The sequence below is a fragment of the Lentinula edodes genome (assembly GCF_021015755.1).
Source record: "Lentinula edodes strain Le(Bin) 0899 ss11 chromosome Unknown C8R40scaffold_50, whole genome shotgun sequence".
NCBI classification, from domain to species: Eukaryota; Fungi; Basidiomycota; class Agaricomycetes; order Agaricales; family Omphalotaceae; genus Lentinula; species Lentinula edodes.
Window position 1 is genome coordinate 41,836 of NW_025764356.1, and position 25,120 is coordinate 66,955.

The 25,120-nt window shown below is 45.7% G+C and overlaps 7 protein-coding genes across 7 annotated transcripts; 2 read left to right on the forward strand and 5 right to left on the reverse strand.

Moving 5' to 3' along the window:
* Positions 1 to 66: 66 nt before the first annotated feature.
* C8R40DRAFT_1128583 (kinase-like domain-containing protein) lies at positions 67 to 1,463 on the reverse strand. The gene is made up of 2 exons (XM_046229102.1): positions 1,389 to 1,463; positions 67 to 1,337 (listed from the first exon to the last, which is right to left on the reverse strand). The coding sequence occupies exons 1-2, from the start codon at positions 1,406 to 1,408 to the stop codon at positions 275 to 277; spliced, it is 1,083 nt and encodes a 360-aa protein (XP_046080955.1). The 5' UTR covers positions 1,409 to 1,463; the 3' UTR covers positions 67 to 274.
* Positions 1,464 to 2,001: 538 nt separating this feature from the next.
* C8R40DRAFT_1073674 (uncharacterized protein) lies at positions 2,002 to 2,885 on the reverse strand (the record flags this gene model as incomplete). The annotated part of the gene is made up of 4 exons (XM_046226612.1): positions 2,002 to 2,541; positions 2,614 to 2,666; positions 2,740 to 2,744; positions 2,845 to 2,885. 4 exons carry the CDS (start codon positions 2,883 to 2,885, stop codon positions 2,002 to 2,004), a joined length of 639 nt encoding a protein of 212 aa, XP_046080956.1.
* Positions 2,886 to 8,258: 5,373 nt separating this feature from the next.
* Positions 8,259 to 9,046, reverse strand: C8R40DRAFT_707316 (uncharacterized protein). The gene is made up of 3 exons (XM_046235930.1): positions 8,848 to 9,046; positions 8,534 to 8,784; positions 8,259 to 8,448 (listed from the first exon to the last, which is right to left on the reverse strand). The coding sequence occupies exons 1-2, from the start codon at positions 8,930 to 8,932 to the stop codon at positions 8,549 to 8,551; spliced, it is 321 nt and encodes a 106-aa protein (XP_046080957.1). The 5' UTR covers positions 8,933 to 9,046; the 3' UTR covers positions 8,259 to 8,448; positions 8,534 to 8,548.
* A 1,556-nt stretch (positions 9,047 to 10,602) lies between these two features.
* On the reverse strand, positions 10,603 to 16,844 carry C8R40DRAFT_1176185 (glycosyltransferase family 2 protein; the record flags this gene model as incomplete). Its single annotated transcript, XM_046232468.1, has 10 exons — positions 10,603 to 11,151; positions 11,200 to 11,253; positions 11,314 to 11,583; positions 11,642 to 12,115; positions 12,174 to 12,258; positions 12,315 to 12,469; positions 12,523 to 13,560; positions 13,613 to 14,494; positions 14,542 to 16,459; positions 16,510 to 16,844. 10 exons carry the CDS (start codon positions 16,842 to 16,844, stop codon positions 10,603 to 10,605), a joined length of 5,760 nt encoding a protein of 1,919 aa, XP_046080958.1.
* A 179-nt stretch (positions 16,845 to 17,023) lies between these two features.
* On the reverse strand, positions 17,024 to 17,561 carry C8R40DRAFT_1128597 (uncharacterized protein). The gene is made up of 4 exons (XM_046229103.1): positions 17,409 to 17,561; positions 17,260 to 17,355; positions 17,132 to 17,191; positions 17,024 to 17,080 (listed from the first exon to the last, which is right to left on the reverse strand). Exons 2-4 carry the CDS (start codon positions 17,318 to 17,320, stop codon positions 17,034 to 17,036), a joined length of 168 nt encoding a protein of 55 aa, XP_046080959.1. The 5' UTR covers positions 17,321 to 17,355; positions 17,409 to 17,561; the 3' UTR covers positions 17,024 to 17,033.
* Positions 17,562 to 18,500: 939 nt separating this feature from the next.
* On the forward strand, positions 18,501 to 19,634 carry C8R40DRAFT_1058158 (P-loop containing nucleoside triphosphate hydrolase protein; the record flags this gene model as incomplete). The annotated part of the gene is made up of 5 exons (XM_046225189.1): positions 18,501 to 18,554; positions 18,829 to 18,870; positions 18,969 to 19,166; positions 19,226 to 19,360; positions 19,479 to 19,634. 5 exons carry the CDS (start codon positions 18,501 to 18,503, stop codon positions 19,632 to 19,634), a joined length of 585 nt encoding a protein of 194 aa, XP_046080960.1.
* A 919-nt stretch (positions 19,635 to 20,553) lies between these two features.
* C8R40DRAFT_1128609 (uncharacterized protein) lies at positions 20,554 to 23,347 on the forward strand. Its single transcript, XM_046229104.1, has 3 exons — positions 20,554 to 20,708; positions 20,765 to 23,175; positions 23,229 to 23,347. Exons 2-3 carry the CDS (start codon positions 20,773 to 20,775, stop codon positions 23,292 to 23,294), a joined length of 2,469 nt encoding a protein of 822 aa, XP_046080961.1. The 5' UTR covers positions 20,554 to 20,708; positions 20,765 to 20,772; the 3' UTR covers positions 23,295 to 23,347.
* The last annotated feature ends 1,773 nt before the right edge of the window (positions 23,348 to 25,120 follow it).

Sequence of the window (25,120 nt, forward strand, 5' to 3'; positions counted from 1 at the left end):
GGGTAACTGCTAGTGACATAAGAATAAAAATAGAGGAATTTGGCCAGCTGGTGCGTTCCCTCGTTTCTTCCTCAACCTATACCGAGTTAGTAAGTACTCTCATAATCGGAGGCTTGGAGCTAGTTTCACACCAGAGTTGCGCGTATCTAGATCTTTCATCTCCATTCACCATCACAATCCCGGCAAGAAGGGTTCAAATTCTGAGTAGTAAGTGTGGATCGCGTTTTGGGAGGAAGGGTCAATCGCATTACATCCAAAAAACAAAACAGGAGGGTCAGGCAGGTACAAACAATCCTCTCACTACTAAAAGGGTGTCATATACGATGTCGAAACACCTTTGAACCATCACATGAGGTAGGGAAGGGCGAGCCACATCAGCCGGTTGCCACAATTTTGGATCGATGCCCTGCTTTACAAAATAATCGCTGTCAATGAGGCGTTTGCGATAGCTCTCAATACGAAGGTAGAAATCTCCAATGTAGTTGTCATAGTACCACGGGGCACAACAACCTCCCACAATGAAGCCGATGAACCATGCGAATGACCGAGGAAGCGAAAACATAGGGTTAGCTGTTTTAACCGTTGATCCAAGGGGAATGTACTCGAACCACGCAGGGTATGCACCAGCAAAGGCCCAATCAATGAGCCAAACACGGTTATTCTTATCAAGCATAATATTGCGCATGTGCAAGTCGAAATGACAGAACACCAAAGGTAGTGATTGATCAAATTTGCTGTATTGCCAGATTCTCTTAACACCTTGCTGGTGGAGAAGGACTTGGTAACGATGGTTTTGGTGGTCGTGCCAAGCAGCCATAGCAGCATATGTCGAGAACGGACCAGCGCCATAGTCAAAGTGATTGCCCAAACAAGGGAAAGAGCGACCCGTGCCATCGGAAGGACCTGGAATATCCGGTGAAGGAAGGGGAGCTCGATGTAGCTGCTGGATATAGGAACGCAGGGTACAGATAACCTGCAGACGGCGCCACCAACTGAGCTTGGGCCATGCTTCCAGTAAACACTCTCCGTCAATAAAGTCCATGACGAGCCAAAATCCACGATCGCGCGATTCGGGAATGACACGATGAATTTGCGGAACGAGAATTGTTGTATGCTGTTGTACATGCTGCATAGCGTACACCTCAGTCCAAGGGTCGAAGGTGACGAGTTTAGCTACAAGATTATAGGGCTTGAGATGATAGACAGGTGGCGAGCCCATAACGTCAAGGTCTGGCATATAACCGATACCGTCCCGCTTCCCGTTAATGTTTTTTATCAGAGTATAGAGCTCGTCATCAGACATGTTGTCGGTAGCTAGAGGAGAGTGGGACGGCCTTCTGAGAAGAAAGGGTTTGTCATATATTTCGACAGGTTTTGTTCACTCTTACCTGAAGAATAGTTGGTTCATTCCGACAGGCGACAGAAGGCTGAGAAGGTAAAGAGAAAAAAGGGAGATACCCACGTGACCCCGCAACTCGCAAGCGGTAAATCTAATTTACGACGGGTGATGCCATAGATTCACCTTCCTGCAAATGATCCTAAATGACTCTAAATGATCATCACATCCCCCCGTTTTAGACGGAGCCGCGTATCTATCTATCTATCTATCTATCCCTGCGGATAGATTGTTGGAAGACAGAGGTCATAGTATAGACTACATAGGCAGGAAGTTCACAGCTTCGGACTTTGAGAAATACAGAGAGATGTAGTAGGATATGATACAATCTGTGATTTTATAAATTTCAAACCTAATGGAACAGAACAGGACTGAGTTCGTCATATTCATAACCTTCGAATAACACAGTTAGCAGTAGTTAGCCCAGTATGCACATCCTCAAGCTAAGGCTTGCAATTTTCTTTGACATACTGATATACTTATGCCAAGGCTCATATCACATTCTGATTCGCATTAAGACTGGCCATTTTCCACTAAAGCACAACAAAAATGTAGCCTTACATACAGATATACTATGATATCATGTAACAGCTTTAAGAGTACACTTAATAGAACATTCCACCCCTGGGGTTCCCAACCTCGGAGACAACCACCTCAGGGTTATAGGCCTGGATTGCAGCAGCAATTTCCTCGGTTTTTGCAGGAGCATCTTGGGAGAGCCACCCCTTCGTCGCCATATCTCTGACAACAGTCTGGCACCAATAACGACACCCACTTCCAGTGGTAGCGTCAAGCTGATAGCGCTGGCGGCCATTCTCGTTGAAAAGACAATCTAAGACCTGACCAACAGTAATAAAAGTGGCAGCATTGACTACGCTGACATGAAGAAAGGTTAATGGGCGTTGAGAGTAGATGTAGGCATGGTATGCCACCTCGGTAGTTGTGATGAGGCCATTGTGGGCGTAGTTATTGAGTTCGACAGACTCGTGCGGAGATTGCACATCGAGGTACAAAGGTACCAAGATGAGGAACACCCGAAAATGCGCCACCTGAAATGCCTGCTGCTGCTGCACGGTTGCATTACTTCTGACAGCATGGACTGCTATCGCGGAGACCTGACGGCTAGTGGTGTTTTGCTTGAAGTCCTTGATCATGATACGTTCGTCTACGCTGGATTAGTACCTAGAAAGGGGAAAGGGGTTGACAAAAAGACTCACCATTGTGCCATCCTGTGGAGCGGGAACGCCGAGATTCTGCAGCGTCGTGTATGCTGGAAAAAAGTGATTGCATTGCTAGGACACATTTCAAACAGCGGTATGAAGGGATACAGGGCAGAGACTTACTGTATCTAGAACTGAAAGAAAGCTGGAAGAAAACTGGAAGAAAACTGGATCGCGCGCACACTATTTTATATGGCAGCCAAATCTGACAAATAATCAGCTACTTACTTTACTCCCTCGCCTAAGGTGACTCGAGATGGATACTGCATGGAAGACAGCTGACTGCATGCTCTTGAGTGTGTCCTTTGTGTGCCCCCGACTCGAGCATTATTAGGTATTACCACCCTAATTTGGTGCCTCTTGTGCTTTGTGTGTCGATTGTGTGCGCCTCCTGTCGAAGATTGAATTATATCTCTTCCGTCAGGGGAAGATTGACATTGGCTCGAGTGATAGTCTGGGATATATAGTCATTTTGCTCGATTCGGATAGTCAGTGATACTTATCATTTATGTAGTTAGAGATCATCGTAGTATCTCACCTGCCAGGCATTGATAATCAATGCATCAGTTCCAATAACGAGTCATTCCCTGACAGAAAAAAGTGATTTTTGACAGGAAACGCACACAATCGACACACAAAAGCCTACCCAAAGTGCGCGCTTGTACTAGTAGGAGGAGTCACCAAAAGTCCAATTTAGGGTGTCCCCGGTAATACTGGACATTTCGCGTAACTCCCGTGTCTGTCCGAGGGTCAGCATAAACATTGTTCTTGGGGTGAAGGAGGGCGTGGAGAAGACGGTGGTGATAGGGTTGTGGGTTGAGTGGATTGGGTGAGTAAAGGGAGTCATAGGAGTAAGGAGGGTAGATTGAGGGTAGGTGTGTCAGCGTCAACATGGCACATGGGATCTTTGGATGTGGAGGTGATATATCAGTTGTGGAAGTAATGTTAGTGACGGGAGTAGTGTTGAATCGATAGTGTCCGACCTCTAAATTTAGTCACAACTTGAGTTTTCCTTCCGCAACTTGCCTCAATCAAACTACCTCAAACTTTTTCATTCCTCCTGGTCGCAATGGCTAGCCTTCATCCTCTCGCAGGCATTCATGTTTCTCCCATTATCTATTCTGATTCCATTGAATCCTCGAATGTTCTTGGAACACTCTTATGTTGATACAGTGAGCATTCGAGTGTGGTTATATCCTATTTCTAAACACTAAATTTAGTCGAAACTTGAACCTTCCTTTCACCAGGATGGTGTATAAGGTGCTCAAGGACCCTTCGAATTCAGTTCTGGTAATGCCCTTGACGACGTACCAGTAGAGATACCGCCGGTTGTCCCAAGTCAACAAGATACATTTTGGCTTTTCAAAGCTGGCTAACGCACTCGGGAAGGGCACGGTTGATTTTTCAATTTTGATAATTTGTTGCCGGTTTATTGCCGGTCCGCCGGATATTTGATATCAGCTTTCTCGCACCATACCTTGAGTTTTAATGATTTTATGCATGCAGTAGGAGCATTTTTGTGGCCTTCAAACTCTTAAGTAGATACACTGTCATATTTTTCCTTCTAGTTACCTTAGGGATGATAAATATCCCCCTTTGAGTATTCATGTCTCCACTCAATTTATCTCAATTTACAATTTTGAAGGAATTCATGCCTCTATCCTCAATTTATGGGGGTCATGCAGTCCTACTTAGGGTGTGATACAGAGTGCCTGTTACTTGGACTCAGAGCTCATATGGTAAACTCCAGCATAAGCATTTCTTCTAAGAAAAACAAGCAAGCTCAAAGAACTTGACTAGCTATTAAGACTAAATAACATCTGCAAAAGCTGGATGTTCACAAGAGCAATGGAGGCACTGTCTAGCTCCCAGCAATTCTTCAGTACTGCTGGGAGGACTTTCCCAGCTGGATAGTGCTGTCAGCTGCTTTCTGTTGAGGGATACTCCATGTGCTCGAGCCCATGCTGTACATACCTGAGACTTCTCCTTGTATGTAAAGTTACAAGACTGTAAGACCTGGGTCAGAATAGGTCTCAGGATAAGTTTGGTATGAGAAGTTTACGTCTAGCGTGCTAGGAGCAGGCTGGAGCTCGAAGGGAGCTACGGAAACCGCGACCGAGGACGGGAATGACCTAGTAGTGGCTGGGATTGAGAGAGGTGACCCTTGAAGGGATTCCTGTAAGGTCCAGGGAGGTCCCTAAGGCATAAAATAGAGGAGGTGGAGGTACAAAACCTAGTAGCATTGTGTAGGAGGAGTTGTACTCGCTAGAACGTCAACGTGAGATCGAATAGGTCGTATGGAGAATAGGTCGTGAGTGTATAAGCTCCTGAGAAGGTATACGCCCGGAAGGGGAGGTCCCGGGAACTGGGGGTTGGAGGTGGATGTCCTCGAGCATTGGAGGTGGTAACGGTGACACGCCTAAATTTTGGCTAGACATCTATGCTGTGAATTGTGACATTTTCACGTATAGATTTGTATCAAGAGGACTGTAATTGAGACCCAGATTGACAGTCAAAGTCAATACTGAATCAGTCTAATAAGTTGAAGGGACCATATACCCATACTACCACAAGTTGGTTAGTTTACCCATCCCCGATACTACCTTCGGATAGCAGTCTACCTGTTTGTCAAGCAGGATTATACCAGACTCGGACTACATCCGAAGGATGACCATTCACGTATGACCTACCAAGGGTATTCTTATTGGACCTTACACTGGCAGGAGTTTGGAAGAACTTACTCAAGTGACCATGAACCGAGGATTGACTCGAAATGACTTTCTAGAACTCAGGAATTATCAAATACTCCTTCTAGAACGAGATCATGCATTAATCCAAAAGACTGCGATTTAGTCTAATTGACCAATCAAGTTGCATGGTTGAGGAAAATGACTAGAAGAACGATCGAAGTACTGCGAGGCTCCGAAGGCATATCAAATGAATGTCAAAGAGTCCTGACATAGAAAATATTGAAGAATACAATTAAATGAATACTATGCGTAACTCCCTTGATAGAGTATAGGCACAATGGGTGTCTATTGAAAGAGAGAAGCAATTAGTTTAATCCAGATGAATCAGATTGATAGGATTAGAATCTAGGAGAGCTGATTTGCCTCTGGACGAGGTGACAAACGATCGAAGTAAGTGTTGAACAGCAATGACAGTTGAACACCATTCAAGTCATCCTCCAAAAACAATTAAATTAAATGAATATCGAAGTACCTACCTATGTTTGGAGGTATACTAGAATCTTGGAACCAATATGGGCCAAATAAAGACATGAAGATTCAAATTAAATGGTATCTGACCGAGTGTAGAAGTTTCCTTGCGGTTCCGAACGTTTATCGTATTAAATTAATTGTACTATGCGACTCTATATTCTGTATGTATAAATAGCGATCCAATGTATCTGGAATACAAGTGATTTTGGGACGACGTTGCAGTGCTAATCCGTAAAAAGGAAAGACACACTCCCGCCAGACTGAAACCTCTTCGCTAGCAGCCATTCGGGCCCGGCACTTGTGAGTATAGGAACGTTGTGTTCTGCTCCTTGTGACTGCGAGAAGTATATCCAGTTGTTGGATATTCTTCGAACTTAGGATCAGTCGTTGGTCTTAAGGGCAAATCACACTGTGTGGTTGTGCCAGCACATAGTTCTAGCCCTCCGTAGGGGTCTGTGTGTTTCGGTTTTAATTTACTTTGATTCAAAACCCCAATTCTTGATATACCCAAATCAATACAAACTAAAGCACAAATCGTGCTGAATCTACCTTGATCAAAGGAATATATCGAATCCTTAGAACGATTCAAATTGATTGATCAAAGCTTTTTACTTAGCTTTCAGAGCTTTGCGGAACCTTTGCCAACGCTACCCCTTGCTATTAAATAAATTTGATAGCAGTGAACTCGCATATTGTGTATTAGATTGGTTGGTTGGAGTGCCCATTAGATTCCTTCCTTTCTCTTTCACACAAAAACAAGGCAAGCTCGTTAACGGAGAAGCGGCAAGTAGTTCGACGTTACCTAGACCGAGGTCCCAGAGCTTACGGAGCAATTGGGGAGCTCAAGGAGGTTTTGGGGAGGTTAGCTCACCAAGGCGGTAGGCGTTGGGGAGCTTTAGTATTGTTTGAGGGAGCTCGGAGACTCACTTGGGTTGCTTAGACGTGAAGTTAAAGCGTGTATTGGATCGTATAGACGATTGTAGAGACGATAGACAGAGTTGAGACAAACAGAGATAAAGAGATAGGGAGTAAAGAGAATTCCGTATAGGTAGCAGGGACTGGACCTATGTTAAAGGGTGTGTGTTCAAAATATACCAAGCTGGGGCTTGGGGACATATCAGAGCTACTTAAATAGGTACAGGAAGTGAACAAGGGAACATCAGGGGCCATGAGGCGTGTAATCGAGATTAGTACCTTAATGGGGTAGGTGTAGGAGGGCTTTAAACACGTGTCGGGGGAGGTTTAGGAGCTACTCGTGTCGCGGGGAGGAAGGTGATACTGAAGATGATACTGTCTTGGGGAGGTACGGGCGTGGATCGGTGCAGAGGGGTGAGAGCGTATGGCTGATACTGGGGCTGTCCTGGTAGTCACCATTAAGAGGGCTGTGGATAATGGTCGAGGCATGACAAATACAGCATTATTACATTATACTATACAGTACCTAGGTAGACAACAATGGAATGCCTCTTGAACACCTGAGTTACTTTACTGAGTTAAACCTTGACACTTTCGAGCTCTTAGCCAACTTGAAGAATACAGATTTTACAGATGAACAGTTCAAAAACACAGAGAGCTATTGTACCAAATACTCTAGCTCATGTAAAGAATAGGGTACAGCATCTTTCATTATCAATAGTTGGAATAAATGCATAAAGGGAAATGCATTGAAGGCTGGAGGACACTGTGTCATTCAATGGGCAATGATGCAATGATAGGTTATCAGTTTCACTGTGCCTTCTCCCAAGTGTGCTACCTGAGGAATTTATCATTCCTGAGGTACTTAGAAGGCAGAAAAATGACAGTGTATTCACTGAAGAGTTTGAAGGCCACAAAAATACTTTTACTGCATGCATAAAAGTGTTGATGGTGAGATATCAAATCCGATGGACCGGCAATAAACCGGCAACAAATTATCAAAATTGAAAAATCAACCGTGCCCTTCCCGAGTGCGTACCGGCAACAAATTATCAAAATTGAAAAATCAACCGTGCCCTTCCCGAGTGCGTTAAGCTGGCAGGCATGATACTGCATGATATCGTGCTTTGCAGCCTGTTTGCAGCCAATGTGAACTTCGATTGTGACGTGAGAAAGTGATAAACCTTTTATCCTCTACTTGCATCATCTCTTCTGATCTCAATGTGATTCAAGTTCGATCCTCTATGTATATTGCGACCTTGACTTCGTCTTCGACTCCGTTGGCAAGAACTTACTGGTGACGTCTGGAACTCCACAGCAACACCCTACGTAAAATCATAATGTATTCTATCTTTCAAGTTCAGAGTCAAAGGTAATGCGTCTACTATTCCGAGGTATCCGAGAAACCGTGTAAGGTAGCTATTGTCAAACTTTTAGCTCTCAATTGTGCCAACGGATGATTTGGAGTGGAAGCGAGGGGAAAAGATGCAGTTTTATCAATGCATGTTGTCGCCGACATGCTTTGTTGATTCAAGTTCTAAACTTCATAAACTCAACAATGGATTATAAGGTGAATGAAAAACGTTTGATTTCCGTATATCAAACGTGAGCTTTCTTCATAACATCATGAATGAAATAGTACTGAATTTAAGTTCCTATAGCAAGGCGAAATAAATTCAGGTGTCGGTCCAAAAACCTATTTGTTGAAAACCAAAAAAAGAATATTCAATCAGTATCGAAGCCGGAGCTGAAGGGGTGGACAATTCCACGAAACAACTCACTCAGATTCAACGATCTTAAACGTCAACACAAGAACATCCTCTGTAGGTCCCCGTACACACATTCCCCACCCCATCACACCCAAACGCATCACAAGGGCCAACATAGTTCTTGTTGCATCCATACCCACAGGGACATCCAGCATATTGCCCGGAAATGCAGTGCAGGCCGTCAGAGGATTTATCCCCGTCGCAGCCGTTATCGTAGCAGTTCCCATTGATGGTACCACAGTCGGCGCGGGACGTGAGAGAGGCTAGGTTGAAAGACTACTGTGTTAGTAGTTTTTGAGGATAATGAAAACTTGGGGGGTACGTACTGCTCTGAACTGACGTCGGATTGGCGACAACTGCGAGGCTACAGGCCACTGTGGTGAGAGCCACGAAGAGTGTCGAGAAATGCATTGTTGTCTGAGTGTTTTCAGAAGTGCTGGAGATGACAAGAATCGAGAGGTTCTCGCTTAAGGGATGGTGAAATTTAAAGAGGTGTTTTATAGGTTTTTTGAAGACGTCTCATAATTATCTCTAACATATAGGACGGGCAGATTTTTTCATGAGAACCCGGTCAGCAAGGATACTCGGACAATGGGGCTATTGGAGCCAGGTGCCAAGCCTCGATGTACTAGTCTCCGGAGTAAGGGAGGTATCCAAATTCAAAGGGTTTCAAGAACCTATCTTTACCAATTGTAACTGCTTAATGCTGAAATCCTTTGTACAATGGCACTGGCAGGCCATCTCCACATTCAAGTCTGATACTAATTCAGGATCTTGTTCAGCCATCGTCTGTTGAATCCGGTGTAAGGTTTATGGTGGGTCGGAACTTGGTGGCCGCTCTCTAGATGTGGCAAACCAGGCCAATGAAGTGACCATGAAAGACATAAAGGAATATTCAAAGTTTTCGCCGATGTTCTTCTACATGATTTATGTCAAACATCCATCGTAAAGACTAGTATAGAGCCGAGCGCTGAGCTCCAACGCTATGTAAACACTTTAGGTTCATCATGCAATAATATTGAGTCGTCGACTATTTTTACAATGTTCGGAATTGCATACGGCGAACCTAGGTACTAGTGGCACCGTGTGATTACTCAGGATTCAATCGCAGACCACACATACCACGGTAGGCTTCTACCAGATGACAGGTGGCCAAGTCTCGTCTACCCTACATAGACAATTATCTGCGTCAATTCATGATCCGTTATAACTGGGCTTGGGCTGACTGCCGGTGTTTTTGTGAAGAATCTCCGCTCTGGTGTTCTAACGTTCCTTGTACAGTGGGTCCTCTGAGTCCCTGTATCATCATGCGACGCACGGCTATCTCACCTTTAATTTCCGAGCCTCTGTGATGATTCGACCAGCTCTCGAAGGCTCGTAAGCTGGAGTCGAGAGAGGGAGTTCAATAGAGTTCAATTAGTTCAAGTTTTTTCTCTGATTTATCAGTTTTAAAATTTTTTCAATACGTTCAAGTACATCTTGACATAGATGACCTACAGTGACCTACAGCCGTTTATAGCCTCTTCATCAAAGAGTGGGACAGATACACGCAGCGAACCGGGCCAACAAGTGAGTTCGAGTCTGTTCGAGCTCTCCTGACTAGGCCTGACTGTTGAGCATCCATAGCAAGGAGAGATATCTATCGGAGAAATAAGGTCTAGCATTGCCCACTTCCAATTATTGAGCAACCTTACCTTGGCCACCGATATGGAAATCTTTTATGTCTTTCCACACGATGATATTATCCTGATGATGCCAAAGATGACAACGAAATACAGTGCCATTGACTATTAGAAGAGTGACCAACGAGGAATCTATATAAGATAGCGACATGTACAGCGTCTGAGAGCTAGAGAACGATGAGCAATGAGTGGATACTAGAGGATGAAGAGGTCCGAGTTCATGGTAATGTACGAACGAACGAAAGAAAGAGGAACGGATATGATAACAGATTGATAAGTAATGAGTGCCAAGTCCATCCGTTATAACCTAAGACTAAAGGAGAGGTTTGCTTACTTACCCTATCATTGAGTGTCAAGCAAGAGAAAGAGTTCCACACAGGAAACACGCGGCAAGTAAAACTACGACGCCTGCTCCGCAAGACATTTGTCGATTGCAGCATTGATAGTCGCCTTCCTGGACGCCAGATCTATCCCATATTGTTCCTCCAGTTGTCGTCTAATCCCTCTCTTCGTCACCGAATTCAAGTCCGCGACCCGGATGATGTCCTGAACGGCCCGTTCGATATCCATGTCTGAAGGACCCCCGGAAAGAGAACCATTGTCAGGACTCGACGTTGTAGGGATGGGCATATCAAGATAATTTGTCGTCGGACGAGACGGTGTGGGCTGGTAAAGCGACGGCGTAAACTGAGGTTGACCATACATCATCCCCGTATCCATAGGCATGCGAAGATTCGATTGAGGAGTGTTTCTCCCCGATTGATATCCGGGAGGAGGATACATCATTTGCGAAGGTGCTGGAGAAAACGCTCGTTGTGGTTCGTAATATGTTTCTCGACCATAGAGAGAAGCTGTTTGGGATTCCGGGTAACCTTCGTTGTGGAGTTTATTTGGAGGTACCCAGGAGCCGATGCTGTGGTTAGATTCCTTGTCCCATAGTTCGTTCTCCTGTGAGGAAAATGAGTATAAAGATGTTTACTATTATATGTTACTTACGTAGTCAGTCCATGACTTCAACGGTATAGCCTTAGGGTCAAATTTGCCCTCATCCTGAAAAGAGGACGACGTTCAGAAAAGGTAAAGAGAAATAAACACAGAAATGGAACCCACATGAACGATGAGCTTCTTTCCGGATTCACCCATGACCAGACGCGTTGCACCCCAGGAGAAGTCATCCATTCTCCAGAAAGAGTAGAGCGGCAAGTATAAAGAAAAGATTGGAATAGCGAGGACATAAAATACCATCCAACCAACCATATCCCATTTGAGTCGCATGATGAAAACGAGCGCCTGTAGACCATAGATTGCAGCTATCATGATGAGCGACAAGGTAGGAATTGCTTCGCCTGCGCCGACAACAGAATAGATTAGATAGACGATCTATGAGAGGAAGAGTTAGTCAACTGCGAGTACGACATTGATTTGCGATATGACTGACATAGCCCACAGTAACGGGTTGAATAATAGTGGAAATGAGATCGATCATGACGACAAACCGCATCGAGAAACAACAGAAACCACAAAGCTGTTCCAAGAACATCAATTCTCCGAGATTGTGCACGGTAGAATTGATCCAACGTCGCCGTTGGGACAGCAGGACTTTCCAATCGTCGGGAGCAACAGTATAGGCATGAGCATCTCGCACAAATTGGGTTTTGAGCGTGGGGAAATGTTTGAGAAGAAGAGTCGTCAGGTATCGATCTTCTCCAAGGTGTAACAAGTTCTTCATGTGCAATGTATCGACACGATTTTCTGAATAGTCGTGGACGACCTGATTCGCGATGAACAATGGCTTATGTGTATCGGGCGCGCGGAGCCGGTATAAAGAGAAACAACCGGGTAAACAAGTGACGGAACCGAAGAGACTCTCAAACGCCTTAGCCATATGATGGGAAATGAAGTACTCGTAGACCTATAAAGCAGGACAGTTCAGATCGAAAAATACCATTGCAATTTTGTGTGTAACAAACCTGCATCATTGTAAGGATAGACTGCTTTGCGTTGGACAGTTCGGTTTCTCCACAGCAGGCCAGGAGCTTCTTGTCGTGTATCATGCTGTCAAAAAAAGCGGTGAATTTTCAGATAAATATCAAAGGCAACAAGAGACTTACGCAGAAATCAAACGGTTTATGGAGTATTGATCAACGGTCGTATCAGCATCGACAGTGAAGAGATATTCATAGAATGTGGGATTGACGCCAATGACATTTTTGATTTGGTGGTACATTTCCAATTCCATTGGGTTCATGGGAGAGTTGAAATGAACCTGGAGGACAGACTTTGGTCATCAATCCGTCACGATGGTTATGATCTACCTACCTTATTCAAGAAGTGCATGAGAATCAACTGCGAATCACGCTTGCCACGATTACCAGGGCGAGACCGTTCGTTCGGTTTGCCGACTTTAACGATGACCATGTAAGGTACGACGTGACCAGCACACTCGTATAGACCAGAGTAAATTTTACCCATGTTGTGTTGCTTAGCACCCTCACCGAGAGAAAGGAAACTCAACGGTTCAGGATCGAGGTTGGGGTCAGCGCCAAGGATGTCCAAAACTATACGTGGTGTGGGTCGGTCATTTCCTGAACCGACAATCATACCATCGCAAATGACGACCAGCAGCTTGCGCTTGTCGTCATATTTCATCTGAGCCAGAGTGTCGATGGTACGGCGCAGAGAAGAGTCGCCTTCGGTATAACAAGGAACTTGGCAAATCACGAATTTGTCATGATCCTCCGGTGCACGAGCCGCGCTGAAGTTGATCGAAGCCAGAAACTTAAATCCGATAACAGAAACCATGAAGAGAGACAACGCTAGTAGGATATACTTCGAGAATAAGCATTGGGGAGAGTTCCGGTTATCGACTTTGCCGATGAGGAACAGATTCCTCAGACAGACTTTTTGCCTCTCTAATACTTGAGAGCTGATTGTGTTTGGGACAAGTGCGTTGAGACTTTTCGTGATATCGCCTCCATTATTGAATTTGAATATATCAATAACCGAAGGATCCATGAAGTTTTTATCGGTATCAGCAGGAGCTTGAAAACCCGGAGGCGCGATAAGCGATGGTTGAGAGCTGACATAGGAAGTCACATCGTAGATCATGCCATCGTAAATTCCGACTGATTTTCCGGATGTAGACATGTCCTTTATTTCATCTTTGGTGTACCCGAGGAAGCCAACGCGAGAGGTGTAACGCATTGTCACCATACTCTCGAAGTACCAATCCGGTCGTGAGTCATTGGTATTGATACGAAAGTCATGGTACTGTGCATTTATATCGGAGTCGTTGGTTGTGTCCAAAGCAACGAAAGGGCTGACGGTTCCGGTGACACCGTTGCAAAGGGCGCTGATCTGTGAAAAAGTGAGATGGTGAACAACATGGAGCCGAGGGTTGTAAAGATACCTGAACAGGAAAAATGTTGTCAGAGGTTGTCCCACCATACTTAAGGATAGACTTCGTCGGCACGACACTGACAATTCGCTGATGATTGTCAGATATGATGCCTAGATCGAAAACCTCTCCCCGAATGGAGGTATACACCTCTTTCGCAGTACTATCATGCGACGACAATTCTCCGGTGTTGAAAACGTGCTGCGTGGGGCAAATAACAAGACCAAGCACAGCGATGATGAAAATCGATACACCGCAGCAAAACCAGATAATCAAGTTGAGAGCAAGTTTTTCCCTCCAAGCTTGCCGCACATCTTCACGTTTCATCCGACCAATCCATAATAATAACGGACTAGGGACCCACCACGTCAGAAGCCAACAAAGGGCTACCCATCTGCGACGCGCGGAACTCTCTTTGATGACCTCAGTCGTTTCGCCTTCTTGGATTTCACCAGGCAAAGCCTCCTTGTTCGCCAACGCAGCTTTGTCGGCATTCTGAAACATATTCCTCGACGGTGCGTACGATTCAGATCCGAAATTAGATACAGAGTCATCTCTCTGGCTAGTGAATTTGCTACGAGCGTCAAAGTCCTCGCTGTGAAGTGAACGATCATCACCGTCGTCGTAGAGGTCTGCACGTTGGAAAGGCGACGCATTGGCCACTAGAGGGAGGTGCTGATTTGAAGAACCGTAGTTTTCATTATGTCCAGCAGACCAAGCAGCTTCACCATCAGCGTTCGGGTATGAATAAGGTGCATATGGATCACCAGCGCCGCGCGGTTCGAGACCACCTTCTGCCTCAGCATCACGAAGACGGTTGCGTTTCTGTTCCTCGACGTCTCGCGAGCGAAGCTGATCTTCCAAGAGATGAAAAGCAGCTTGCGAAAGAAACACCTAAAGAACGATTAACAAAAAGTGATAGACACCAAGAAAAGATGGACCTTATGTTGACCGAGAACAATGTCATTCTCATTCAGACCGAGTGCGGACTTAGCATATTCAACCTTGTCCCGCTCATCACCACCAACAACACCAGCCTCCTGAAGACCTTCCTTGTACCTATCACAAAACTCTTCGGGCATCATGTTGACCTCGAATACGTTCACGCATCTTTTCGCGATTTCCGTCAAACCCAGACTCCTCACTTGACCCTTTACGCTCCTTCCTTCAAGTTGATTCGGCAATTGCGAGTCATTAGGGTTAATGCAAAATACGTGCCACGATTGAGTATCGTCAAGCGTCTCGAAGAGTGTATCCAGGGCGACGCGAAATTCGCCCGCGACGCAGGCGGTGCCATTGGAAGATCCTCCAAATCCAGAAGTGTTCCCTACGCCGTCATCGTCGTCAGTGGCCTCTACACCTTCTTTGACAGTGGACATCCGTTTGATGGTTCCCTTTCTTCTGGTCGACGGGGCCCGCATCGGCTTAACATTCTGCTGAGCAGCAACGATGGTGTCCTCGTTTCGTGGATGAGCCGTCGTAGCAATCTGCTTCCCGCTGAAAAGTCCTTTGACGAAAGGATTGATAGAGCCCGTGCCTTCCATACCCTCAATACCTCGCAAAAGGTTGACGAAATCCGAGTTGAGTTCATCCTGATTCCGCTCGATGAAGTTTTCTGACGAATACGTCACTGCGCCGTTGTAGTGACTGACGGTGAAAGTGGGAAAGCCCGACCGATCGATGTTACCGGTTTTGAAGGATGAGTGATTTCCCCAGCGTTTCTGAAATGCTTCAACCATTGTATGGTTCGTTTTCTTGGGCTGACGACGAGCTTGGTCATCCATAATGTGAACAAGACCACCTGGCTTGTTTTGGAGGAGTCGAATACACTCGGTATTGTCGAAGTAAGCTATGGAGGGGACAAAGCGAGAGATGCCTTCAGCAGCATACTCATTGACATGAGACTCAAAAAGGCGCTTCTGAGTCCAGTGTTGAAGCTTTTCATTGGCAAAGTTTATGCAAAATTGATCAAGGGAGTTGGGACGGGAAGTCATATTCTGCGGACCCGGAAGGTCAAATAGACCTATGAAAGTAGAAAAATCGTCCTTGCACAAGCGTTGATTGATGTGTTCATTGAGCCAGGAGAAGAGGAGGGAGTATAGAGCCTTTGCGAGGTCATCTCGGTTGTCTGAAGCACCGTCTGGGTCGAGGAATATGGTGCACATTTCCTTCTTGACCATCTTGGAACGGTAAGAGAGCGATTGCTCCAGCTCACCCGGTGGGACCCCGAGAAAGTCAGCGACTATAGCACATACATCGGTGTTACGCACGACAGCGGCGTCTTCGTTACGGCTACGGTCAATGACAAACTCCAGGTTACCAAGATGGAGTATGGCAGCCAACAGCTGACAAGTTTGAGCAACATGTCTCTTCGAAAGACCGATAGTCTTCAAAGCTACTTTGAGTTGCTCGAACCTCACAGCATCGTCGTCCTGAGCCCCATTAGATCTAGCTGTTACATTTCTTTGACCAAGGTAACGATACGCAGTCTTGTCGATGAGGTGAAGATGTTGCCGCTCTTCAGGTGTTGCACCAGCGACGAGATAGTAAAAGATGTGGAAATTTCGTTCGCCACTAGGTGCTCCGGCCACTCGATTCCGTTCGAGATAATATTCGAGAGTTTTGACACCGGTAAGCCGTCCTCTATCGCTGAACTGCAGCTCAGTATACTTTCCAAAGCGCGAAGCATTCAGATTGAAGAGTGTGCGAGCGTTACCGAACGATTCTAGAACAAATTCGGCGGCGGGAACCTGGCCAGCAAGTTTCGCACCCTTCTTCCCAGGGTTAGAAACAGATAGCTCAAGGATGGCCTTAATCGCCAATCGACGAGATTCTGACTTTCCGGATGCGGTTTCCCCACTGAAAAGAAATATCAAGAGAGTGCCGGGAAGTATTAGTAAGGAACTCACCTCAAAAGTATGCTCTGATCTTGGGTAGTTCTCTTCATATGATAGTATACATTATTAGCAAGTTGAAAGATATGAGGCGGTAGAAGTTCCTTGGGTAAACTAGTATTCCGATATTCAGAAGCGTATTTCTGGAGAACATTGTCGGCGTTCGAAGACACGTATTTGTGAGGATTTAATGCAACCAAAGCGGAGGTGCCGACGTTGGTGTAGATGTTGTCGGCCATAAACCTTTCCCTAATACATGCTACGATAACATCGTCGGAAATTCCAGTGAGTTGTGAGAGGTCGGTGACAGCCTCGAGGCGCTGGTGGTGAATAGTCGACTGCCGATTCATGGTCGACGAAAAATACTGTTTTGAGTAGAATAGTGAATCAAAAGTGAGTAGCGCTGCAGCCTGGCGGCAGGCGCAACGTTAAGGAGATGGCAGAGGTTGGTGAGGGAAAGAAGCAAGGGAAAACGAGCGTCGTCGTGAGAGACGAAACGTAGGTTAATCGTGGGAAGACTTTGCTGTCTCCGATCGCGATTATTCTTGCTTTCGGTTTTCCCAAACACAGATATATGTATTATAATGTATACTCAATTTTCTGCTATTCTACTTGTGAAGGTCACAGCCTTGTCTAGGACATCCTTCGCCTCTGCCAACTAATTCACAAGGATAGATATGGCCGAAGTGCGAAGAAGGCGCGTGATTTTTCAAATAAAGCCCTAGTTCTAATGATAAAATGTGTCCCTCCAACGATATTCTCAAGTCTTGAGTATTGGACATTGGGATCCAAAAGCATGGGTAAATGGATACTTCATAAACAGCATGAAAAGGACTAGCAGGAACCTCAATGATCAATACGGTAAATTGGTACCTTCTCTTCCTTCATTTCATTTGCTGTTCATCGTTTAGTAGGCTTTTAGGCTGCATACACTGTATTGTAACAGCTACATCTACCATGCATCTATCTCAATGGCTGATGGTTTAAGATCCTCGACTTCAGAACATGACGTGCGAGATATACTACATAGACATTGTTTACAAGTTTACAAGATGATATTCATCTGTGTCCTAAAAGGACTAAGGCTACATGTAACCCCGATGAACCAGACTTTAAGTAGGAGTGCCCATAATATGTAATAAAAGTATCATAAGATATCAAGTAAAATGCCAGGCTTTGCTGGTTTTGTGAGAAGGAAGTTTACTACTGGGGCATTGTCGATGGTTCATTGACATTTGACGGTATACTTCATATACCTCCACTTGAAGTGTCGAGAGATATACGCAGTGTCCGGGCTAGTATAAGTGCGTAGCCCATCACTGTCTTTAGCCTAAGATGCATGAGCCAAAGCCCCAGTTTCTAAATTTCCATTCATCTCCTCTCCTCTTTAGCCGCGACGGGGACCTATCGAAGTTGTCCGCTGTGTTATGCAGTGGAACGTCTCTAGCAGTTTGGTCATCTGTACAACGTGGTCCTTTTCTAGCGACCCATAAAAGCTACAAGACCCAATCAGTGCTCCCTGAAACCGACGGTAGTAGAGCTTGGCTATAAACTCATCATCCTGCACTGCAATGAAGCGAGGGTAACTTTAGTTATCCTATCATTGCGTCGAATATGATCGGGATTGCATACTGCCCTAAAATCCTATGGTTACTTTGCAAAGAGCAGCATGCAAAGACGTTTTACTCTTGAGAACGAGATGGATTAAGTGCTTAAGATTGAGATCGGTGACGACAACGCGGCGTCGGAGGTTCAGAAATTTGGAACCGGCAGGTCACATGAGCTTATTTCAGCAAAGCTGTGCCCCAAATTTAACCGGAGCTTGAAATATAAGTGGTGTCAGCGGTTGAAGCCTTGTCCCGTCGACAAATACCTCGAGGCCGTCGTTGTCCTCTACTGCAACCTCTACCTTACTGACTTGTTGTGCCTTTCTCACTCTCAATTACATCTCCCTTACTGCGAAGTCCTCTTTTCGCTTTCTTCCATATACCTATCTGCTGGAGAAGATGTCTGAAATTAGGAGGAAACTCGTTATCGTTGGTGATGGTGCTTGTGGAAAGGTTCGTTCTTTTTGTTCGTGCTACATCGTCTTTCGTATCCTAATGGTGCTACTCTTGCTCTATTCTACTTTGAACTATCCCTGCTCACCACACCTCCCCGACCCAAACAACACCTTTTCTACACCTTTGGAACGGGTTCCTCTATATATTACCTTGTCTCCGTATATTCTCGTTGGGTTCTCGTCAACGATTCTCAATTGCTGTTGCGCCTTTGGTATCTTGGTTACGCTTCCTGATTTTGAATTTACATTGGCAACGCTGGAACAACTCATAGACATGTCTGTTGATCGTCTTTTCGAAAGGAACTTTTCCTGAGGTGAGTTACCGGAATTATCTAGTCAAACAGAACATGCAACCAGTCATGTTTCAGACGACATGAGTACCTCCTGTTAACGTTTTATTTTTGAACTATAGGTCTACGTACCGACCGTTTTCGAGAACTACGTTGCGGACGTCGAAGTTGACGGCAAACACGTTGAACTTGCCTTATGGGATACCGCCGGCCAGGAAGATTATGACCGTCTCAGACCCCTTTCATATCCGGATTCCCATGTCATATTAATCTGCTTCGCTGTCGACAGTCCCGATTCCCTCGACAACGTACAGGAAAAGGTGCGTAGCTTCTCGTCACAATAATCCTTTTTCTGAACTCATTCATTTTCCTTGCTCAGTGGATCTCTGAAGTCATGCATTTTTGCGCTGGTCTACCTATCATCCTTGTTGGTTGCAAAAAGGATCTTCGTCGTGACCCGAGGGTTATTGAGGAGCTCAGAAAGACAAGTCAGAGGCCAGTAACACCTGAGGAGGTAAGTTTTACCTTCAACATATACCATTTTCGTCGCTTTAGGGTCTGCTGGTAATACACTGCCGGCAGAAGATCATTCCTCCACAATTTTTGAATATCTGTTTACTGACGTCCTACAGGGTATGGCCGTTGCTCAGAAGATAGGTGCTAAACATTACCTTGAATGCTCAGCCAAGTCTGGGGAAGGTGTCCGTGAAGTTTTTCAATACGCCACTCGTGCTGCGTTGCTTTCCCGCCCAGGCAAGAAGAAGGGTAGCAAGTGTGTTGTCGTCTAAGCGCCGTTTATCAGTGCTGCCATCCAGAGCACTAGTCCAGGTGCTGGATAGTAGTAGGGGTAGTGGCCGTCGCATAGTGTTTGTGATGACGAAATTGATTGAGCAAGGGGGGTTCTCATGTCCTATCCTGTTCTTTTCTTTCTATAATGCTACGATGGAGTAATGGAAGCCCTCTGGGCATAGTTTATATATATTGACATGGCGGATTTTGTCGTCGTTGGTATTGGTTCTGGTACATTCATTCTGCAATTCATCTCATCCAATGCTACCCCTACCTGCTCTCTCACGTGAACCAGGCATTTCTTCCCTTCTTTCTTCTTGTCTCCCGAACACATACATACCTACTTGCAGGCTCACCTCTTGTTAGTGTTCCTCCAATATTTCTCCTCTTTGTTCTATTCTATCTTTCATGACTTGAGTTAATTTATGCCCTGATGAGAGATCGTCGACTACGTTCTAGTATGCCATGACATAGGCTTTTGCTGTAAAATATTGTTCTTACAGCCAATTGCAGTGCCGAAGGTGCGCGCGGATTTTTGCCGAAGTACAGACGATACAGGTAAAATATAGATATCCTTCAAGATACAAATCTCTCACCTAGTCAAAGTTAATGGGGTAAAAGCTGAGGATATTCTTACGATGGAAGATTGACCTTGATGATGTTGGAAAATACGACGAATTTCGGCAAAAATCCACGCGCGCCTTCGGTGCTACAATTAGCTGTAAAATAACAAGCCCTGGGCCTGAGCAGATGATTCTTGTACGCCCAACTTCCGCGGCTTAGCCAGGCAGTTTATGCCAGAACAACTGACCTTCGTCAATGCGGAGCTGTAAGCACATCTCCGAGAACCTTCAATGAACATATCCGGATTTCGTTCCGGCGCGGAGCAGAATATGTCATCGATTGATTAGCACATGGCAAATTTACGTCCTCTTCTGCGCTTCAAAAGCTCGTTTCTTCCTCCAATTTCTTTCTTACTTTCGTTATTCGACTTTGACACACGTTGCTGCGTCGTCAATCGATTTGCGCTGCCTCTCACTGCTGATATTTTTGCTCAATAAATATTCGACCTCGTAAGCCATAACATCCTTATGACAGTATGGTATCGAGGTCTAAATCAAAATCGTAGTTCTCTCAATGACCCAGGGATTCACACTCTCATACTCCCCTTACACATTGCCCAAAGCCATGCCTCATCCCAAGATCCCAGATTCATCTACCGTTCCGGTAACGCAACAGACTGCTCCAATATTCAGTCTTCCTCCTGATATTTTGTACCATATCTTGTGGGACCTTTCTGGTGGATGGGTGACACTTGACCCAACCACAGACATCTGGGTCTTCACGCGTGTATCGCGCTCTCTTCGTTTTGTCGGCTTGAGTTTCGCTAATCTATGGGCGCGAATCAGCTTAGAGCCAGATGATATCAGGAAATATAAAAGAAATGCGGTTAATATTCTTCACGCCATTCTCGACAGGAGTACGGTGAATATATCTGGAAATGGCCATGATGGAACTCTTTTGCGTCTTCGGGTGTATGCAGATATGCTGTTGATTCACGCAAATCTTCTTGACATCCTGACAGCACATTATACTCGCTGGTATTCTCTCGATTTACACATCTCCTTGTTCCTCTTGAACACCCTTTCAGCGCAGATGGCACCACTCGGATTCCCGCTTCTTTCTCATTTGAGGCTAAGTCTTGGGTCAGACCAAACAAAAATACCTGATCTCGAGGTCTTTTCCCTTTGTCCAGCGCTCAAAAGTATCGAATTTGATTCAATTCCGAGGTGTAAGGCCTTACATCTACCCTGGGCAGGACTTACCCGAATTGTTCTCAAAGAACGAGTTCGTTCGGATTTTTTGAGGATGCTTCTCAGTGCACCAGCCCTTCAGCACGCTGAGCTCATCTCAGTTCTGCCGTCCCTTCATCCCGAAGATCCGAATGATGATCCTCTGCCCAAATCTCGCATAATCGAACACCACTCTCTAAAATCTCTGGTGCTGAAATGCATCCCTTTCGCCGTCGTACTTGACTCTTTGTGCCTCCCAAATTTATCCCAGTTAACCATTGAGAGTACTGCTCAGGCGTCCTTTGGTAACCTCCTTGGGTTCATTCGACGCTCCAACGAAAATTCGAAGTTGGAAAAACTGACTTTGAGTGGAAGTCTTTTCCTGACAGAACCTGAGGGTGCACTGGCAAGGTCATTGTCGAGCTCATCCCTTCCTTCGTCCCTGCCTCCCTCGCCCCTATCCGAAAGTGGTCCCCCGGGATCTCCATTTAATGTGAGCGAGAACAACTCTCGTTCAGCTTCATCTCCGGACCCGAATTTTTCTGTCCCAGTAACGGCTACTTTGGAAGACGTCTTGAAAGCCGCTTCTAGTCTTAAAACGTTGATCTTGGAAGATTGGACTCCTGTTCGGAACCCTTCCCCTTATGATCAGTTTTTCATTGCTATCAGTCGTTGTGGAGATGGGGACGGAGGTATAGGTTTACTCAAAAGTGGCGTGAGCTTTCCGGGGACCCCCGTCATAGGTGGAATGACTTCGGCAATGGCAGCCATGACCCCCGGGTTCGGTATGACTCCAGCTTTGGGTCTCAATCGTTCGAGCTCTTTGAGTTCTTCGAACGTGAATGGACTTGTAGGCACTCTTCCCCCAGCATCAGCAATTCCGTTGCACTTGCAACGTACCGGCTCACAGTCTTATGTCAACTCGCCGCTACCTGGTCTGCCTCCGCATCTTGCAAATAATCCTCATATCGCTGCAGCCTCCGCACATCTTGCGGCTGCTGGAATTCAGTTACCACCGGGTGCATTGACCTTAGGTATGACTTCGACGACTGCACCGGCTATGGTTGATGAAACGATGAATCTGAATGGAGCGCACACTCGAAGTCAGAGTCCGGGACCGTTTAGTCCTGGCTTCGCAGCCGGTCCTTCCACGTCAAACTCTGATTTTGCTTCAGCCTTAGCCTACAGGGAGAATTCAGACGGTCCAAGTGATAACAGTGAGGGTGGGCGGACACCTGCTGCAAAAAATGCCGCACATAGTGTGTTAGGTGTGTCTTGTCGTGTTACTTTCCACTCATTGTCCCTCTCAGTTATTTTGTGTTCCTCGAATTTCTCAGGTATACCCGCTGCGTCTGATGAAGTTCTTCTCCCCAACCTCAAGACACTCGCCATATCCAATTTATCGAAAAATATCATCGATCTGCATTTACTTGCTGGAATGGTCGAATCGAGATGGCGGGGCCAGATCTCTGATCAAACGCGGACTTCAGGTGACTTTAACACGGCTTCGGCATCAGCCTCTGCAGCGGCAGCAACTACCCCAACCGGCTCTCCATCGTCTTCCCCACCTCCAATCGCTTCTTCTCCGCTCACTCGCTCTGTCTCTCCGTCCATTGTTTCCTCATTATCCCTACACACTGATTTGCGACTGATTAAAAACAAGGGGTCAGTAGGGAGAATCAAATCACTTCAGAAGGAAACCGAAGAAGCGGCGAGAGAGGGGAGAGGGGAAAAGGTCAAAGTATATGTAAGTGCAAAACGTTGGGGTGGACTTTAATCTCGTGTGGATTTGCGGTCAAGATCTCTTGGCTTTCTAGATCATATCTCGATAACTCAATCCAGTGTATTGCTACATATGAATTATGACGAACCATTCGCATGTCGGTGTATATTTACCTTGTACCCTGAATAATCGCCACTTGTTCCTCGATGCATAACTCTGAATATCGAAAAATACAAGACTATGACTGTGCCATTCATACAATCGAAAGATCCGCTAGTACAACGGTGCTTTCACCGCAATCCGGGGCGCAATCTTGCAACAAAACTCTGAGTATATTTCTATCAGTAAAGCTAACATCTTTTAACGCACGATACCACCTCTATTTCCAGCAGTCGAGAATCCCATGCTTTTCAGAGAACACTCTTACAAACCATCAAAGTAGATATATCCTCCCGTTTGGTACTCTTTCACTCAAAAATATTCCCTTGACGTTCTTGTGACCACTGAGTACTTGCGGGTCGTCAACATCCGTTGGAGGAGTGATCATCACAGGTTCAATCAGCCTGAGGGCCAGGGACTTCAAGGAAAAAGGAGGTTGCGCAAGATCTATGCACCCTCAGAGGCCCATGCTCAGTCCTCCATGGTCCTCGTCAGTGTAGTTAGCATGTACTCACCAGGCCGAAGTACTGGCAGAGTGAGTGTATCATGGCCGACGAATTGTCCAAGCTACTATGTGAATCAATAAAACACATCCGTAGTCCTTGGCCACTACTCAATGACGAGCTGACATCAACGGGAAGTATAATCTTACTAGTCTCTCGTTTTCCAGCTGGCAACATATCCATGCTCATAATTACAAAATCACCGAAGCTTTGGCAGCCCAACGCCCATGCCTCGCGTATGCATATGATTGTAGCGTCAAGATTTAATTCGAAATGCTTTTCAGTCATGATATCCCATTGGGCTTTGTCCGCGGAATGCGTAAAAGTTAGCCACTGCGCAGTAGGTTCTATCTTCGAGCAGAAAATCAATGCACGTCGGGCCGCCGCTCGCAGCATAGACGAAAGGGGAGTCAAGCCTCTCCCTTCAAGTAGTAGTCTCTGTTAATCTCTAAAAAAAGGTGTACTTGTTCAAAATCAAAGGGAACTGAGCGTATTCGGAAGCGCGCGCATGTACCTTTCTGCATGCATTGAAGCCTTGGGTCGAGAGCCATCGAATTGTGATGGCCGTACTTATAGGCAACGTCTAAACAGCACTCGGTTATTGCGGGATCGGAGTCACTGCCCGGTTCGCAATCTCCCAAAATACTATCCTTTCCTATTAATTCGTTCAGCAGGCATAAAAGACGCCCTCCAAATAGAAGTTGCAAAGACAAATTCTGAGGCCTATCAAATCGCCAACCTCGAAGCGGCCCCAGTAGACAAGAGGTACATATCTACCATCCAGTTATCGATGAAAAAAAACCTGCATTGGTCGTTGAATATGTGCCAGCTGTCTGTTCATCAAACATCAAAGACTCACAGTTAAGTGATACGGTCCATTTCAATGAGAGTGAGTAAACGGTGCATTCATATTCGAAACGATCCCACAAACATGAGAAATCAGAAAGCAATCAGAGAACCTATGGCGTAAAGCCACAAGAAAATGTGGTATTCTCGAAGCCCTTGAGTTATGGAGGAGGTTGAGAGGAGTTGGTGGATGGTGGCTCGGCGTATTCCACCCTCTGGCATCTGGGATTGTGGCGTGTGTTCAATTTTGCGCCCGGAATCCTACAGGGACTCTCTATTCACCGATGAGGCAGTAACCTGTATGCAAGCCTGAGCAAACGGCATCGGCAAGGGCAAATCACCTGGAAGCTCCTGGAAGTGGAGGAGAATCAGAATCCTCATGTCTACACACAGAAGATCAATATTCAAGATCCACTTCAGTCAGAATGGACAACTTACATGTCCTTTGACGTGGTTACTGA